General features: G+C 56.4%; 1 protein-coding gene across 1 annotated transcript in view; it reads right to left on the reverse strand.

Moving 5' to 3' along the window:
- Positions 1–8,359: 8,359 nt before the first annotated feature.
- Positions 8,360–19,082, reverse strand: part of Chchd6 (coiled-coil-helix-coiled-coil-helix domain containing 6) — a 223,435-nt gene continuing 212,712 nt past the window's right edge. The window contains exons 7-8 of the mRNA XM_047534479.1: positions 10,089–10,224; positions 8,360–8,581 (exon numbers count right to left, since the gene is read on the reverse strand). Coding sequence (XP_047390435.1) covers positions 8,576–8,581; positions 10,089–10,224 — 142 coding nt within the window. The 3' untranslated portion in view covers positions 8,360–8,575. The remainder of the gene's footprint in view (positions 8,582–10,088; positions 10,225–19,082) is intronic.

Consider the following 19,082-nt stretch of genomic DNA (forward strand, 5'->3'; position numbering starts at 1 on the left):
CTCTACCTTCCTGTGTATGCATTCTTAGGTGTGCTCTTCCTGAATGGTTGACCCAAGTGTCCCTGGCAGTGGATTGGGCCTTTTGGAGTCACACGAGTGACCCTTCACTACGAGAAAACTGACTTTTCCTAGCCTGGAACAAATCTTAGAAATTCCTACCCTAATGCCAGGTGTGTAAATCTCAGCTACTAGGGAGGCTGAGGCAAGAGGATTGCAAAGCTGGAGGCCATTCGACAACCTTCTCAAGATAAAAATATAAATGGACTGGGGGTGTAGCTCAGTGGTAGAGTGCCCTTGGGTTCAATCCCCAGTATCACCCCCTCCCAAAAAGAAAGAAAATTTGTCCCATTAATCCACCTGTACAGCGCTCCTCTCACCTGTACCCCGAAAGGTGGAAGCAGAATGGGAACAACCCCAGACCCACCTCCTTTGTTTCTCTTTTTGGCCCAGGGATTGAACCCAGGGGTGCTTAACCACTGAGCCACCTCCCCAGCCCTTTTTATATTTTATTTAGAGACAGGGTCTCACTGAGTCCCTTAGGGTCTTGCTAAGTTGCTGAGGCTGGCCTCCACCTTGTGATCCTCCTGCCTCAGCCTCCCGAGCTGCTGGGATGACAGGCCTGCCCCACCACAGCTGGTTTCCAGACCCTGTTGACCCTCCAAGTTGTCTGCCCTTTAAAAAAAGGATGTTTTAATTATTAAAATCTATGTTCATGTTTTTTTAAACCCAAGTTGTGCATAAAAGGATGCATAATGAAAAGTCAGTCTCCCTTCAACTCCTGCCCGCGGGTCGCTGGAGCAAAAACTGACAGCAGAGTCTGCCGTTCCCCACCCAAGAGGTGCAGGGTGGGGGTGCAACGTGCAGACAGCCAGGGACATGTGTCCTTCTGTTTAGTCAGAGGACACAAACGATACTCCCTGCTGGAGCTGTGTGTGTGTGTGTGTGTGTGTGTGTGTGTGTGTGTGTCTTACCAATAGACTTTGGATCATGCTACCTAGAGGTTTCTCTCCACCTCTTTATTTGCTCCATCTCCCCCCTGGGCCTTCCTTCCATTCTCTTCCCTTCCCCTTCTCTCTCTCTCTCTTTCTCTCTCTCTCTTTGAAGTACTGGGGATTGAACCCAGGGGTGCTCTACCACTGAGCTGAACAAGCTGTATTTCCACTCTTCTAATTTTTTATTTTGAAACAGGATCTCACTAAGTTGCTGAGGCTGGCCTCAAACTTGGTGATCCTCCTTTTTCAGCCTCCCAGGTCACTGGGATCACAAGTATGTATCACTACGCCCAATCATTTGTTCTTTGGTGGTACTGGGGACTGAACCCAGGGGTACTCTACCACCAAGTCACATCCCCAGCCCTTTGTATTTTTTCCTTTCACATGGGGTCTTGCTAAGTTGCTTAGAGCCTAAGTTGCTGAGGCTGGCCTCCACTTGTAATCCTCCTGCCTCAGCCTCCCGAGCCACTGGGATGACAGGCTTGTGCTGTTTGCCCGGCTTGTTTTGCACTCTTAACAGCAGTGTCGAGAGCTCCAGTCTCCCCAGCGCTAAGGACTGCCCCTCTTTTCCATTTCAGCCACTGGATGGGTGTGCAGAACTTCTTTGTGGTTTCATTTTGCATTTCCTTGGTAAATCAATGTGACACGGGTCATTTTTTTTCCTTTTTTTTTTTTCTTTTGTGGTGCAGGGTTTCAAACCCAGGCTCTTGTGCAGGCTAGGCAAGCACTCTACCCCTGAGCTAAGCCCCCCGTCAATTTTTTCATGTTTGCTGCCTTCCCTTGAGAGTTTTCTGATACTACTTTGCTAGCTCTAGAGTGATATTATCTTCCCTTAAACTCCAAACCAGAACTAGGGAGAGAGAAGTTCTCTTTATAAGGTGAGAATCGCTGGAGTCCAAGCATAATTGTGACATGGGGAAAACAGCACAGAGCCAGAAGAGAGTCCAGGTTCCTGTAACTCTTTCAGCTCCTAGATCTAACCATGCCTGAAGCTCACTTTGGACTTTTCTATCACATGAACCAATACGCTCCTTTTGGGCTGGGGATGGAGCTATGGGTCTGTCACTTGTGCTCAAGGGATTTGCCTGACAAAGGACCTGAATGTGTCTGGGCCCTGATTCTCCAGGATACTGACATTCTGAGTCCTAGCAAGCTCTAGAAAGGAAGCAGGAAGTTGCCCCTCCCTGCCCCTGGTGGGCACCCTACCTCATTACCCAGTGTGTTTTGAGGCTGAATAGCCATGTAATTGGTTCATCCGTCCCATCGTCAAACTTTGGCAAATATGTTTTTCATAATTAGTTGATGTTTATTTAACAGGAATAACCAGCCCATTAAATTTAATGAGGCAGGTTATCACGTATGAGGTAGAAATATTTTTCCTTAAGAGCAACCTGGCTTTGATCTCATTGGTTCCAGGGCTGGGAGATGCCACAGCTTGTCTGTGCCTGGGTGTGGGAATCCCCCGGGAGGCCCAGGGGACAGAGCCCCACTCCACCCCACCAGGACCCGCCCTCTCCTCCTTGACTTTTTCTCCATTGACTGACCATTTTTTTTTTTTTTTGGAGGTGCTGGGGATGGAACCCAGGTCCTTGAGCGGATTCCATGAGTGCTCTACTACTGAGTCACACACCCAGCCTCTACATAATTTTTATTCTATTAATTAGAACCAATTTTTTTTTTAACCAGGAATTAAACCTGGGGGCACTTTACCACCTAGCCACATCCCCAGCCCTTTTAATATTTTATTTAGAGACAGGGTCTCACTGAGTTGCTTAGAGCTTCGCTGAGTTGCTGAGGCTGGCCTCCAACTTGTGATCCTCCTGCCTCAGCCTCCCGAGCCACGGGGATGACAGGCATGTGCTGTGTCTGGCTAAATAATTTATTTTTAATCTGGTCACTCTCCCTGATGAGTTCCAGGATCCTCAAGGACAGAGTCCTCCCCTTGCTTTGCTGGCTGCTTTATTGCTAATGTCTAGATTGGTGACCGCACATAGCAGGCATGCAGGGTGGATACTTTTAATGCACTAATGGAGGCTCTCAGCAGCAGCTGTGTGACTCCAATGGCCCTGGCGGTTGGAGTCTGTCCTGGGGCACGCTGGGCCTCCCATCTTGCTCCCCTCCTGACCTGTCCTTTTCAGGATTTACGTCTCCACTGCCCTGTGCTTAGCAGGCAGAAAAAGTACCTTGATATTCAAGGAGACCCAGGCTCTGTGGAGGTACCCAGCCTCTGGGCCTGAGTAACCAGAATGCATTGCAAGGGAGGATCCCCGACTCCCCACCATCTCCAAGACTGACTGAGTGACAGGCAGGGCTGTGGAAGGCCACACCTTCTGTTTACATTCAGGAGGCAATCTAGCCTGGGGCCTATTTCTCTCTCTCTCTCTCTTTCTTTCTTTTTTTTTTGGTACTGGGGATTGAACCAGAGGCACTTAACCACTGAGCCACATCCCAGCCCTTTTTATATTTTATTTAGAAACAGGGCCTTGCTAAGTTGCTTAGGGCCTCACTAACTTGCTGAGGCTGGCCTCCAACTTGCAATCCTCCTGACTCAGCCTCCCCAGCCACTGGGATGACAGGCGTGCGCCACCACACGTGGCCTGAGGACTATGTTTTTATTTATTTACAATAAATGTTCAAGTCCATTTACAAATAAGAACAACAACAAATACATTTAATTATAAAAACACATCCATAGTCGATTCCCAGAGAAAAGCACAATGACATTGTGATTTGTAACCCTTCTGGCCTTTCTCTTTGGGTATGAATCACTTTTCATGTGTGTGTAGGCAATTATTATTTTTTTTTCATTCAAAGAAAAGGTACATATGTATTTCCTCAAAATAGAGTGAACAGGGGCTGGAGTTGTGGCTCAGTGGCAGAGTGCTTGCCTGGCATGTGTAAGGTCCTGGGTTCGACACTCAGCACCACATAGAAATAAATAAAATTTTTTTAAAAAGACCCATTAACAATGAAATAAAATACTTAAAAAATAAACTGAATAGAGTCCCACATTAATAATAAACTCTGTATCACTCTTCTCGGTGGCTGCAGAGTGTCTTATTATGGATACATTGTATTATATTTACTGCATCCCCTATTGTTGGGCATGTAGAGTAGTGCCAGTAAAAATGCTTATCACCAAGAGAGGTTGCTTCACTTGGTGTTGGTCAGCTTTTCATCACTGAGACCAAAATACCTGACGAGAGAGAAGATTCTGGCTCACAGTTCCAGAGATCTCAGTCCATGGCCAGCCGACTCCCAGGCAGAAAGAAGCATCATAGCAGCCTCGGTTGGGGGTGAGTGCAGAAACACACACTAGCATCTTTTTTAACACGAACACCCACATTCCAGCTCCAACACAGTGATACGGATGACACACACGCACAGAACACGGAGTCCCCACGGGGGAGGGACAAAGATCAAGAAAGGGAGATTTTTATCTACGTATTTATTTCCGCAGGGCTGGAGATGGAACCAGGGCGTCAAGCATGCTAGGCCCACAACCCCAGCCCAGTGAACTTGACTTTGGCTCCAGGAAAGGACCCAGGCCCAGGCTGAGAATATCGGGAGATGCCGACTTGAGTCCTCGTGCACACAGTGACTTATGCACGAATTTGCACCTGTGTGTGCATGCACAGACCAGTGCGCGCGCACACATGCACGAAACGCACTCTTGCGTGTGTACAGAGACATGGATAAGCGCGTGGACAGACGGGCGTGCACACACGCCCTCTCACGGTGCACACAGATCCAGGCACACGCCTGCATTCTTGGACACACCGTGCACACCAATGCACACACCCACACACTGTACGGATCTTGCACAGACACCGAGACCCAGAAAGCACGTGTTATGCTCACAGTTGGTCATTCTCTCACCCTAATCCTAAGTCCCCAGAAAATAATTGAGGAGAGAATCTGATAGAATCAGTGGAACATACCCTCGTCCTTTGGGGGTGCTGAGGTTTGGGGGTCTGAAGCCCATCCACAGGAGCCCCCCTGGGCCTGGCCTTGGCCTCAAGCAAGGAGTGTAGATACTTCCACCAGAGTCTGCCAGGATCTGCCCGTGGGGGGTGTGGAGGGGGAAGGGCCGAGACGGTCAGCTGAACTGGGCCTTTAAGGGTGGGTGGGAGTTCCCCAGCAGAGGTGGTGGGTGACTGCTTTGCTTCCAGCTGGTCTGGTCGGGGAGTTCTAGAACCTTCCCCACCTCCCAGGCACCAGGATCTCAGCTTACTATTGGCATGTCCCATGCTCCCCAGCTACATTCCTGAGTCTCCAGCCTGACAAGCTGGCTTGGCTCAAAGGACTCAGGGTACAAAGACAGCACCTCTCTACTCCCCACAACAGTGCTGCACTCCTGGGAACTCCTGTCGCAAATGCTGGGGACTCAGCTCCAAAAGACGATCTAAAAGGGAAGTCGCAAGCTTTTGTTAGCTTCAGGTATGGCTGGATCCAGGAGCTCAATGACTTACACACTCTCTCTATCCCTTGTCTCTGTGCCTCTGTTGAGTCTACATTCTGGTGGGCTCTTCCCTTGTGGGTGGAGGAGGGGGATGAGAGTCATGCGGAGGTGAATCCTCAGAAAATTTCAGCAGAGTCAGGCATGGTGGCACGTGTCTGTAAACCCAGTTACTTGGGAGGCTGAAGGAGGAGGATTGCAAGTTTGAGAGAGGCCAGCCTCCATAATTTAGCAAGACTCCGTCTCAAAATGAAACAGGGCTGGTGTTGTAGCTCTGGGTTCAATCCCCAGGAGCACACACACAGAAAACTTCAGCTGTTTTTAAAAGAAGACCGAAGGGTGCGAGGGGACCACAGAGGTCCCTTAGAAACCCTGGACTCTGCCAGGCGGAGGGATTCGCGTTACTGTCGGTTCCAAGGACAGTTTAGGAAGATGCAGCAAAAATTCCTGGACAGATGTATGGGAGGTCCAGTACTGAGTGAGATAAAATCTGCAGGAGATAAAATCCGCTGTTTGGATTAGCCTTCTGCACTAGGTCCTGGGACACTGGGCCAAACCAGGACGGAGACCCTCAAAGAAGCTGAAACGGGCCGGTGTTCCAAACAGCACCCAATGGAAAGGGCTGCCGTCCACCTGAGCTGCCGTGCTAAGGAGACCCCCCGGGGCTTTCTCCCCTACATGGAAAGTAACTTTGAAGCGACCAATCCTCTTCCTGATCTGTTTCTGCCTTCTTCAGCACTTTCTCTCTATAAAATCAACCTCCTCTGTGTGGCTCATCGGAACACTCACTATTTGGAGGAGGAGATGTTGACTCATGCTAGAAGCACAAATAAAAGCCAATTAAGATCCTTCATTCTGTTGTGATTTTGTCATTTGACAGCACTATGGGCAAGAGGGCCGGGGTGGGCCCGGGCAGCTAGGGCTGAAGCTCTGAGGTAGATGCAGGGCAAGAGGCACGCAGGCAGAGAGGTCCAGGAAGGAGCCTGGGTTCTGAGTGGGCCCCTGCAGAGCTTCCATCTGGTCCCTGCCCCACACCTCCTTCTCGCCCTGCCGCCTTTGACTGAAGTGTCTCCCCCGGGTGGCCCTGGCCTGCTTCCTGGCCCTGTCATTTGGTTCCAAGACCCCACCAGCTCCTGGGGCTGGGGCAGCCATGCAGTGGTCTGTGGGCGGCCTCCGGTCTCCATCTTGGACATCTCTTCAGATAGGACTTGGCGGAGGCCAGGAGGGCGCCGTCATTGCCACCGGTTGTGGCTGGCTCATTCCCACAGAATGTGGCTTTGTGGAGCTCCGAGGCCAAAAGGGGCTTTCCACTGCCCTCAGGCCAGCTGCAGTCCTGCTGGGCTCTGGACTCAGTGACCACAGGGCCAGGAGGCTGCAGGCAGGACCAAGGAGGCTGCTCCGAGCCAGCCTGGGGGTGGAGGAGGGGCTACTTGGGGGACAGATGCGGCCCAGCCCTCCGGGATCACCTGGCTGCTGGCTGACGTGCGCAGGCGGCCCAGCAGGAGCGGGTGGGCGGGGTCAGGACGTGAGCTCCGCCCAGCCAACCGGGAGCCACGCCCAGCAGGTGGGGGCGGCGCTCAGGGCCCGGGCTTGGGGCCTCAGAAGGGCTGGTCCTTCTGGCTTTGATGTCACTTCCAGAGGTCCGTGAGCCAGGCGACCTGCGACCCCTCCTCGCAGCAGGCCTTTCCGCTGAGGGGCTGAGCCCAGGGCGGCCCTGGACTTGCCCAGACACCGGCCCGTGTCTCCGAATGTCTCCGTGAGGGGTTCCGACGCCCACCGAAACTTCAAGAAAGGGCGCCCCCCGGGCGGTCCTGCTCTCAGGCCGCAGGCAGCTTGGCTGGACACCTGCGGAGGCTCCCGAGGCCCAGCCGCCCTGTCGCCCGGCATGGGAGGCTCGGGAGGAGCAGGGGTGTTTGTGCCGTGAAGCCCGAACCCGGCCCAAGGTCGCCAGCAGAGGTCAGGGGATCCCGAGCGCCGCCCTTGGCTGGGCGTGCGGGTGAAGGTCAAGGGCTGAAGGCCAGTGTGTGGACACCGGCTAAGAAGAGCACACCCGGACACGGTCATCCATCTGCCTCCTCGGTCCCCACCTCCTGGGCCTCAGTCAGCAGGGTCACCCACCCAGGCAGAGGGCTGGAGATCTTTTTCTCTTTTGTACCGGGGATGGACCCCAGGGGTGCTCAACCACTGAGCCACCTCCCCAGCCATTTTTATATTTTATTTAGAGACAGGGTCTCACTGAGTTGCTCAGGGCCTCACTGAGTTGTTGAGGCTGGCCTCCACCTTGTGATCCTCCTGCCTCAGCCTCCCGAGCTGCTGGGATGACAGGTGTGTACCACCGAGTCTGGCTGGAAATCTTGATTCTTCCCTGGCCCCCAGATTCTCTTTGAGCCCTGTTGACCTGAGCTCCTCAACCTCCCCATGGCCCCTGGTCTGTGCTGACACCCACAGCCCTAGGACAGGGGTGCTCAGCAGCTCAGGCCTGAGACCCTCCATGGGGAGCAGAGTGACCTGGCTCAGGAGAGGCTGCTTCCTGCTTGAGTCCTCACACCCCTCTGCCTGGCGGCCCTGAGCCCTGCTGTCTCCTCCAGCCAGGCTGTGCTCTTCTGGAACAGCTGTCCCCCAGCTGTGGACCCCATGTCCCGCTCCCCGCCCCACATCTGGGATCACTCCACCCAGTCCACTGGGCCTGTGTCTGGAGGAGAGTCCTCAGGGAGCCGGGGGCTGCCCCCGCTCCGTCCCTCGAGAGCTGCTCCCTGTCCTCCCCTCATACCTGCTTCTCTGGCGGCCTTTGCTGCGCCGGCTCCCCTGCCCGCCGGCCCCTCCCCAGGGGCCGCAGCCCGTCTCGTTGGGCTCTGCATCCTGGGGTCCGCCCGAGACTGGACACACAGTGGGCAGCGAGAGCGTTTGCCACGAGTGAATGACTGAGAACAAAGACACCTGCTTTATTTGCCTTCGGGCGGGGACACGCTGTCTCCTAGTGCGTGGCGGCCCAGCTCGCAGGTCACAGAGACGCCCGGCAGCAACGGCGGGGCCTCGAGGCTGTGGCCGGGGGTGTGTGGTCCCACGGGTGGTCCTTTCTTCAGGGCTCCAAGTCACTGCGAGGGCCGGGAATCATGGCTGATCCTCAACCCTACGAAGACAAGGGGCGGGAGTTCAGGGGCCAGCGCCGTGCAGTGACCGCGTCCCTGGAGCATGCCTGTGAGTGGGTCTGCCCCTCCCCACCAGCTGGCCCCTTGAAGCTGCTGAGCCTCTGCAGCACCCAGCGGGGCAGAGGCCCCGACTCGCTCCCAGAGCAACACCGCCACCCTCGGCGGCCTCTGCTTCGGGGGCCGGGGAGGCAGCCGGGGACCCCCACCCTGCCCCTGCTCTGGCCCGTGTGGCCAACCCCCTGGGTAGAGTGCAGTCTTCCCTCTTGTCTCTGGCCACTCAGGACTTCGTGAGAAGCAGAGCACACTCGTGTGCGAGGGTTTGCACCATCAGATTCTTTTTTTTTTGTACTGGGATTGGAACCCAGGGTCGCTCAACCCCTGAGTCACATCCCCAGCCCTTTATTTATATTTTATTTAGAGACAGGGTCTCGCTGAGTTGCTCAGGGCCTCGCTAAGTGGCTGAGGCTGGCCTCCAACTTGCGATCCTCCTGCCTCAGCCTCCTGAGCCGCTAGGATGACAGGCGTGCACATTTTGACCAACGCAGCTCTGCTCTGGAAAAGGCCAAGATTGGAGCCCCTAGAGATAGTGAGGCTTCCCTGGTTGGAATGGGGTCCACTTCAATGCTTGGTATGGCACTAAAGATGCTCACTGAAGATGCTCTTCTGGACAGAAGTGTCCAGAAGAGAGACTGGCAGCTGGAGATGGTGGAAGGGGAGGGGCAGGGAGGAAGGTCAGGGCTCTGGGGACACTCCTCAGGCATCCAGGACAAGAGCAGCCCACTGGTGTGGGGGCCGGGGCATGGGAACCTGGGTCCACTCACCCCTTTAGACCAGGATGGGCAAGTGTGCAGGCCACCCGCCCCCAGAGTCTAAAGGGGCACTGAAACCCTGAGCCACGTCCCCAGCCCTATTTTCTATTTTATTTAGAGACAGGGTCTCGCTGAGTTGCTCAGGGCCTCACTAAGTGGCTGAGGCTGGCCTCCACCTTGCAATCCTCCTGCCTCCGCCTCCCGAGTCACTGGGATTTTAGGTGAGCGCCACTGTGCCTGGCTTTTTTTTTTTTTTTTAAAATACATATTTTTTTTTTAGTTGTAGATGGACACAATACCTTTATTTTATTTACTTTTATGTGGGGCTCAGGACGGAACCCAGTGGCTCACACGTGCTAGGCAAGCGCTCTCCCGCTGAGTCTGGGCACTCCTGTGCCTTGGCCACTGGTCGGGCCTGGGCATGACTTTACCCGATGCTGGCAAAGCACCACGAGATGCCCAGGGAGACTGAGCCTCTCAAGTGGGAGGTGACGGAGGGCATCTGAGACCAGTGGTCCTCTTCCTTGGCAGGTGCAGAGACGGCGAGGGGAGCGCGGGGCTCCAGTAGAGTGAGGGGCGGGCAGAGGACCCTCCCACCGGGCCGCTTGCCTTGTGGGCGGCGCTTACCTGTGGGCGGCGTTTACCTTGTGGGCGGCGCTTACCTGTGGGCGGCGCTTACCTTGTGGGCGGTGCTCACGCAGTGCTGGTACGCCTTGACCAGGTCTGAGCACAGCAGCACCTCCTGAAGGTGGTCGCGGTAGCAGCGGAGGATCTGGGCCTGCAGACCTGTGCACACGGGCTCCACCCTGCGGGGCCTGCAGGGTGACAAGACCAGGGAGGGCCCAGGTGACCAGGCGCTCCCAGGGGCCGAGGGGGGACATGACTCGCATCCACTCAATGCCACATGCCAGGCGCGAGGCCTGCCCCCGTTCATTCTAGAAGCCAGAGGAGGGCCGGCGTCAAGCCCTGGGGTTGGAGGCTGAGGTCCACGCTGCAGCGGGTGCTTCGTGGACTGGGCTCGGCCGAGGGCTCCGCAGAGGCCTGTGTCTTCAGGGTGTGAAAAGGGACAGCTAGTCCTCTGGGCTGCACTCAGGTCAGCTGCCTCCCGAGGGCTTTATTTTATTTTCTATTTTATTTAGAGTCAGAGTCTCGCTGAGTTGCTTATGACCTTCCTAAATGGCTGAGGCTGGCCTCCACCTTGCGATCCTCCAGCCTCAGCCTCTTGAGCTGCTGGGATGGCAGGCGTGCATCATGGGTGGAAACCAGAGCCCTCACATGTGTCAGGCAAGCGCTCTGCCACTGGGCCCCAGCCCCGGCCTCCCGAGGCCTTTTCTGTGTCCCTGGCTCACCTGGGGCTACGACCACCTGATGTATGCACACTGTATGTAAATATCTCACACCATTTTTTTCCTAATTTAGAAAAACGAATATTTGAAGAACAATGAAAACTGGAAACCTACAGAAATGCCAAAAAAGAAGCAAAAAAAAAAAAAAAAAAAAAAATTCTGACTCACTTTTCTTAGAAATAACCACAGTAATATTTTGAGGTTCTTTACTATTTTTTTCTTTTATCCTTTATCAAAGTAGCTTTGGAAACCACAACAAATGAGCGTGTGTGTGTATGTGTGTGTGTGTGTGTAGTACAGAGGATAAAATGCAGGGGTGCTTAACCACTGAGCCACATCCCCAGCTCTTTTTATTCTTGTTTTGAGATAGGATCTCGCTGAGTTGCTGAGGCTGGCCTCCAACTTGCAATCCTCCTGCCTCAGCCTCCCGAGCATCTGGGATGACGGGCATGTGCCTCCAAATGAACATACACTCACTTTTTAAAATTGAGAAGCCAAACCAGATGACGGGAAAAAAAGTAAAATATTGATTATTCTGGAGTAGGCAAGCCTCCCAGGGGTCCAATCTGATTTATATCCTTCTAGATTCTTCTTCCCGCCCCTTCTCCTTTTTTCCCTCCACACAAAACACAGTAGCAAATACACAGCCCCTCGCGGATGCTCCGTCACATTCAGACTGGCTCCTGCTACAGTCGTCCCTGAGTGCCAGGCACATTCCAAGTGGCCGCACAGTCCATCACTGTTCCTGATCGCAGCTCTGTGGCCGGGCAGGTGGGGAAACCGAGGCACAGCAGCCAAGGTCACAGGCTGGTGTGGAGGCGTATTCGCTAGCCCAGTTTTGGTCTCAGCGTTTCCACCTATTTGTGTCCTGTTGGGTTTTCCAGCCAGGCTCACGTGGACAGTCGCCTCTGTGGGTGGACTCGCAGTGACTGCGTGGAGTCCTAAGACGGCAGGGAGCCAGGCCTCAAGTTTCTCAGCAATGAAAAGGATCGCAGCTGCGCATGCTCTGCCTCCCACACCAGGAGGGACCACAGGCCTGTGGCTCTGCCCCACACTCTGCACTTGGGACATTCGGCCATGTGACAGATGCCATTATTATTTGAAGGTAACTTAAACCTATTCCATCACTTCAGAACAGCAAGTCAGGTGGGCGTGGTGACACACGCCTGTCATCCCAGCGGCTCAGGAGGCTGAGGCAGGAGGATCGCAAGTTGGAGGCCAGCCTCAGCCACTTAGCGAGGTCCTAAGCAACTCAGGGAGACCCTGTCTCTAAATAAAATAGAAAAAGGGCTGGGGAGGGGGCTCAGGGGTTAAGCACCCCTGGGTTCCATCCCTGCGACCACCGCCCCCCAAAAAAAAACGAGAGAGAGAAAAGAACAGCAAGTGACGGACTACTCAGTGGCTTAGGAAACAGGATGCCCCTTATTTCAGTCTTATTCTGGAAGTGCGGATGGGGGCCCCTCGGCCTGGCAGGGCCCCCCACCTCCCCGCACGACCCCAGGCTGCTTCTTCCCGGCCTGGGCGCGGTCTCGCTCTATCAGGCAGAAGCATCTTCCCCTCCCTTTCCCACTGGTCAGAACTAGGTCAGACGCTCACCCGAGAACATGGCCAGGGGAGCGAGGCCGGGGTGAAGGCCAGTAGGACTCTTCCCCAAGGCGCGGGCGAAGGGCTAGCCGCACCCAGCGGGGCGGCCACGCCAGGCCAGCCTCAAGGCTGGGGACGTACACGAAACAGGCTGTCACAGGAGACGACAGAGCCCTGGTCTCAGAGCCCGACCTCCCGACCTCCCGACCTCCCGACCTCCCGCACGCAGCACACACGGGCCCTTGGAGGCAGCCTGGCCTCCGGCTGTGCTGCAGAGGCGTCTGGGGCCCAGGGCCTCGCAGACTGGCTTGCTCTGGTGCTGAGAGGCTGTGGCCAGGGCGCGTCTGGGGGTGGACTTTCGAAGCTGCGCTTCCTTGAAGGACAGGGCTGCAGGGTCACCCCGTCTTCGCGAGGGCCTCCTGGCGTGCTCTGGCTACTGGCTGCCATCCTGGGAAGTTGGGGTGCGCCCGTCCTTCCCTTCATGACCCTCTGCCACTGCCGGTCATGCTGTGTGTGCTCTTGCCCCTCCGCATGGCCTATCCTGCACGTTTCTGTTCATCTTTAGTACCAGGGACTGAACCCAGGGGTGCTTAACCCCTGAGCCACCTCCCCAGCCCTTTTTATATTTTATTTAGAGGCAGGATCTCGCCAAGTTGCTCAGGACCTTGTGAAGTGGCTGAGGCTGGCCTCCAACTTGCGATCCTCCTGCCTCAGCCTCCGTAGCTGCTGGGTTGACAGGCGTGTGCTACTGTGCCCAGCTATTTTCTGCCCTTCTTTAAAAGCTGCTCCTCTTGAGTCTGAGCCCCTGAGGGCACAGGTTCTATCTTGAGGAGGGATCTGGGCTCTGCCATCATGTGACCCGGCTGCACCCGTAGCCAGCGGGCACTCGCCCAGGCAAGCTCCTGTTCAGGAAGGTGGGCTGTTCTGTGTGGTGCGGGGTGTGGGCCGGCTGATCCTCAGGAGCAGGTGCCCGGGGGGCTGGGGAGGGGCACAATGGCCCAGCTGAAGTTGTACATGAGCAGAGGAGCGGCCTGACCTGAGCGTGTGCCCCCACGGCCTCAGGGTGTCAGGAGGAGGAGGCTCTGTCTCCAGCTGGCTCTGGCCCTCAGTCCTGGGTGCCCGGATGAGGCCCTGGGCATGGCAAGGGCAACCCTCACGGAACAGCAGTCGGTTCCAGGCCCGGAGAAACTGGGGCGAGTGAAATCCATCCCCTCTACACCAGCGTCGCCTCTGGGACTGCAGAGGCCTCTGTCCTCCGGGATTTACCTGGTACAATAGGAGGCAGACAGGTAGGCAAATGTCATGCGGAAGAAATTCCACCCGTTCTTCCACATAAAGGCTGTGAGCGGGGAAGGAGGCAGAGCACGGCTGCGGGAATGTTCTCTGAAGCAAGGCGGGCTCGGCCTGGGTCACGGCCCCCGCGAAAGTAGGTGTGCTGTCCCCAAGTCAGTTCAGCTACCAGGCACGGGGGGGGGGGGCACGCCTGTGATCCCAGGGGCTCAGGAGGCTGAGGCAGGAGGATCGCAAGTTGGAGGCCAGCCTCAGCCACTTAGCAAGGCCCTAAGCAACTCAGGGAGACCTTGTCTCTAAATAAAATATAAAAAGGGCTGGGGAGGTGGCTCAGTGGGTAAGCGACCCTGGGTTCAGTCCCTGGTACCAAAAATAAAAAAAATAAACAGTTCAGAGCTGGCCTGGGGAGCAGAGATTTGAGTCACATGATCTAGACAGGGTCAGCATGGTCCCAACTCCCAAATCCAGTGAGAAGTGCAAAGCTGAATCCAGGGAGGACACAGGAACTGTCCCCGGCAGCCGTGGCCTATCACCCAGACCATCAATCTGGTTGAGCCTCTCAGTTAGAAGCCAGGAAGTGGTTTCAGCTCTCCCGGCGCCCGAGCCTGCACACCCCCTTTAGGACAGCGTGGACCGAGTGTCCATGACAACTGAGACTCTGGCTGGTGAGCCCTGGCCCTCCCTGCACCTGCTCCCAGGTCAGTGAGTTGGAGTCTCCACTGAAACTCGCGTCCTTCCTGGGACCCCAGCTTACTGGGGAACAGGGCGACCGCGGAACCGGTTAGCGACGATGCGGTCCCAGGCCCTGATGCAGCGGGAAGCCAACTCTCATCCTCACACGAAGTGGAGAGACAGAGACACACAGACGGCCGTGTGAGCACAGAGGGCCTGTGTTTCTTGGCTGCTTCAGCCGGGCAGGGGCACCGGCAGCCTGGACGGATCCCCTCGGAGGCTCCTTCAGCGTGGACTTCCAGCCTGCATGACTGTGGTGCTAAGTGTCTGCTCTCCCAGGCGCCTTGTTACAGCTACGACTGTGTGAAACCCACACAGTGGGTCACAGAGAATAGAGAGCTGAGCTAGCTGGCCTCCAGAGGCAGCCTGGGGGGCGGCGGATGGGGAGAAGCCAGGGAGACCAGTGCATCATGGGCCAGCGTTCTAACAGTGACAGGGACATCCACTCTTACAGCGTGCCCAAGGGCTCCTCAGGAACAGCAGCTCTATTTCAGTGAGAACCCACTAACTGCTGGGCTCCCTACCGGGCTGTGTGCAGTGTCTCTGGTCCCTGACCATCCCCCAACCTTGGGGTATCGTCTGCACTGAGATGAACTAACTTGCCTCAGTTTACCTAATGCTCAAGGGGGGTGCTGTAGCTGATATAGAGCCTTCTTTGGCTTCCCAGGAAGCCTTCAATGCCTGGGGACATCTGGGGTGAGGATCCTGCTATGGGAAGGGAGATGACAAAGTGTATATATTTGGGTAAACAGCAGACACAGAAAATTCACTTGGAAATGTATCTGTAGCCCTGGTCCTTCTGAGAACCAATACCTGCCTGGGCCTACTGTGTGCAAGGTCCTAAGAAACAGCTGCATAACTCTTAGAGAGCTAGGCATTATCATTCCATTCTGCAGATGGGGACAGTGAGTATCAGAGAGGTTAAGTGGTTTGCTCAAGGTAACACAGCAACAAGATGGTGGTAGAATAATAACAGCCTGGTACGCCTGACTCTGCTGCCCTTGTTTCCGCAATCATGTGACCCTAGCTCCGGACTACCTTTAGAAAGTTCCACAAGATTCCAAAAGAAGGCTGGGTGTGGTGGCACACGCCTGTCACCCCAAAAGGCTGGGAGGCTGAGGCCAGAGGATCTCGAGTTCAAAGCCAGCCTCAGCAAAAGCGAGGCCCTGAGCAACTCAGTGAGACCCTGTCTTTAAATAAAAAACAAAATAGGACTGGGGAGGTGGCTGAGGGGTCAAGTGCCCCTGAGTTCCATCCCTGGCACCCCCGCCAAAAAATAAATAAATTAATTAATTAAAAAAAAGAAAATCAGGGGTATGAAAGAGAAACCCGAGACAGGCCCAAACCATGTGGCACACAGGGCTTCTCAGTGGCGGCAGAAGCTGGGTGACTCCAAACAGCAGAGACCTGGGAGGGTCAGGGAAGGAAGAGAGTCGGCTCCTCCTACCCCCACCCCACCTTGGAGGCTGGTGCCACTGGCGGGCAGACACAGAGTCTTGTGGGCCACTGGAAGTCTCTTTTTCCCTCGGGGTGACTCTGGTGGCCGAGTGCACCCGTGCCTGGCCACACATGCAGTCCCAAATCCTCCGAGTGCTCTCCTCGCTTTATTTAATAAATGGAATCTCATCAACTTATCCTTCCTGGGTTATCGCTGCCGACATCCATCTGATAATATTGGCCTGGTGTGGAATCGGGCTATTATACGTCCTCCTGATATTTAATTTCGGAGAAGCAGCGGCGGGTGGGGGACTCTGCGGAACAGGCTTTTCATTACAGGCGGCAGTAAGGAGATTCCAAGTGAATTAGACATTCATCTTCGTCAGGTCCAATCTCGCTGTTCGGAAGGGGTTTCTGCCGGAACCCGTGGCCAGGGCTGAGCGCTGATGAGACCAGCTGGTTACTAAGGACTTCGTTAACTGGCTGCTATTGACAATGTGTCATTCAGCCCCGGTAAGTGGAACCCAGAGATCCTGCCATCGATCAACATGCCACTTGGGATCACTACTGGCTGCTGGAGGCGGCCTCCAGTTGTCCCGTGCTGCAGGCAGCAGAGGCGGCTAGTGGAGACCTGTGGCCTGGTGAGAGCCGAGGCTGTGACTGCTCTCAAGAGGTCATGGACACAAATGGGCTCTGATCCCCATGTAGTCCATGAAGGAGAGGCTCCTGTGATGGGAGGCTGTGAGGCTGCCCCTGTCTTCTTGCACTGTGAGCACACACAACACACATGGGGTTGGGGAAAGGACCACTCCTTTTTTCTTTGCTAGGAAAAAATAAAAAAAGATGCTGGGCGTGGTGGCACGTGCCTGTCATCCCAGCGGCTCGGGAGGCTGAGGCAGGAGGATCGCAAGGTGGAGGCCAGCCTCAGCAATTTAGCGAGGCCCTAAGCAACTCCGTGAGACCCTGTCTCTAAATAAAATATAAAAAGGACTGGGGACGTGGCCCAGAGGTTAAGCACCCCTGGGTTCAATCCCCAGTACTATAAAAAATCAAAAACCCAAACATGGATTTGACTGGAGTCACTTAGACAGATAGCAGTCCCAGCATCCAGGCACTGCTCGGCAGAGTTCTCAGTAATGTGTCAGCAAGAGGGACTCACGGGCCCACGGGAGCGGCAGAAGACCTACTCTGTGTTGGCGGGTGGCCCGGGGCCCCAGGACCTGCAGCGTCCCCGCGCCCGCCCGAGGCTCCTGGGAACGCCTCTTTGGCTCCGGGTGTGGACGCTGGCTGGAGATTCTGATTCCCGAGAACTCCGCTGGCTTCGACATGTTCCTGAGAACCGCCAGCTTTCATTCTTCAGTGACCGTCCCCTTTGGCGACGAGGCTGAGGTCTTCCGGGTCAGCAACCCTGACCGCCGGCGTGCCCTCTCCCCCATGGTCCTTCTCTCGGGGCCTTGTCCGCCCTGTCCCTGGTCTGTCAATCTGCAGGCCCTGAGGACATTTGCATCACAGGTCTTGCTGTCACCTGCCTGTCCCTCTCTTCAGCCACCTGGCCCAGGGCATGGCTAGTGGGAGCCACGTTTGACCAGGGCAAGTGGCGCAGCCCTGGGGAACAACCAGGCCCTGCCGCTGCCCCCCAGGAGCAGATGGCCTCGGCTCAAGCACCCACACGCAGGCAGTGGAGGGAAGCCACCCAGCTCTGCCACAGGACAGGACCCTGGGCGGCCCCAGCAGAGCCCACCAAGAGGGGCCCTCTGGGGACAAGCATGGAGCCTCAGCTCCTCCATGTTTCCGGAACCTCTTGTCTCTCCCGTCCCCACGGCCCTGATCCAGATCTCCCACTGCTCCTGGGTCTGCCGTGCTTTCCTGACGCGCTCTGTCCCCTCTGGTCCTCCCCGCACTCTGTCACCAGCATGACTGAAGAATAACTGGGCCGGACATCGGTCCCCACTTCAGAATCCCTCAGCCGCTGGTGGCGCCTCTCCGCAGAACCGAGTGTCCATGTGGCGTTCAAAGCCCTTCACTGTCTGCCCGGCGTCTCCGCAGGGGCTCTGAGCCCGGACACCGTCTCTGCTCTCAGATGGGAGCTGCCGCAGCGAGCCCCGTTTCCTCAGCGAGCCCGGTTTCCTGCAGCGAGCCCCGTTTCCTGCAGCGAACCCCGTTTCCTCAGCGAGCCCCGTTTCCTGCAGCGAGCCCCGTTTCCTCAGCGAACCCCGTTTTCTGCAGCGAGCCCCGTTTCCTGCAGCGAGCCCCATTTCCTGCAGCAAGCCCCATTTCCTCAGCGAGCCCCGTTTCCTCAGCGAGCCCCATTTCCTCAGCGAGCCCCGTTTCCTCAGCGAGCCCCATTTCCTCAGCGAGCCCCGTTTCCTCAGCGAGCCCCGTTTCCTGCAGCGAGCCCCGTTTCCTGCAGCGAACCCCGTTTCCTCAGCGAGCCCCGTTTCCTGCAGCGAGCCCCGTTTCCTGCAGCGAGCCGTTTCCTCAGCGAGCCCGTTTCCAGCAGCGAGCCCCGTTTCCTCAGCGAGCCCCATTTCCTCAGCGAGCCCCGTTTCCTGCAGCGAGCCCCGTTTCCTGCAGCGATCCCCGTTTTCTGCAGCGAGCCCCGTTTCCTGCAGCGAGCCCCGTTTCCTGCAGCGAGCCCCGTTTCCTGCAGCGAGCCCCGTTTCCTCAGCGAGCCCGGTTTCCTGCAGCGAGCCCCGTTTCCTGCAGCGAGCCCCGTTTCCTCAGCGAGCCCCGTTTCCTCAGCGAGCCCCGTTTCCTGCAGCGAGCCCCGTTTCCTCAGCGAGCCCCGTTTCCTGCAGTGAGCCCGGTTTCCTGCAGCGAGCCCCGTTTCCTCAGCAAGCCCCGTTTCCTGCAGCGAGCCCCGTTTCCTGCAGCGAGCCGTTTCCTCAGCGAGCCCGTTTCCAGCAGCGAGCCCCGTTTCCTCAGCGAGCCCCATTTCCTCAGCGAGCCCCGTTTCCTGCAGCGAGCCCCGTTTCCTGCAGCGATCCCCGTTTTCTGCAGCGAGCCCCGTTTCCTGCAGCGAGCCCCGTTTCCTGCAGCGAGCCCCGTTTCCTGCACGCTGCTGGACTCGGGCACCTACTGTCGCCCTGCCTCTGAGCCGCTGGCCGTCGCTGGGCCTGGACAACCCACCTGTCCCCATGAGCGTTTCTGCGCAGAGCCCCGGCTACCCAGGTGGACAGACCCAGGTGCTGCCGAGCTGGGACGGGCGTCCCCCAGCGCCCGGGCCTCCTGCCCACGCGTCCGCACCAGGACGCAGAGACACCAGGGGCCAGCTTCTCTCTGTT

This window comes from Sciurus carolinensis, chromosome 19 (genome assembly GCF_902686445.1).
Source record: "Sciurus carolinensis chromosome 19, mSciCar1.2, whole genome shotgun sequence".
Classification (NCBI taxonomy): Eukaryota; Metazoa; Chordata; class Mammalia; order Rodentia; family Sciuridae; genus Sciurus; species Sciurus carolinensis.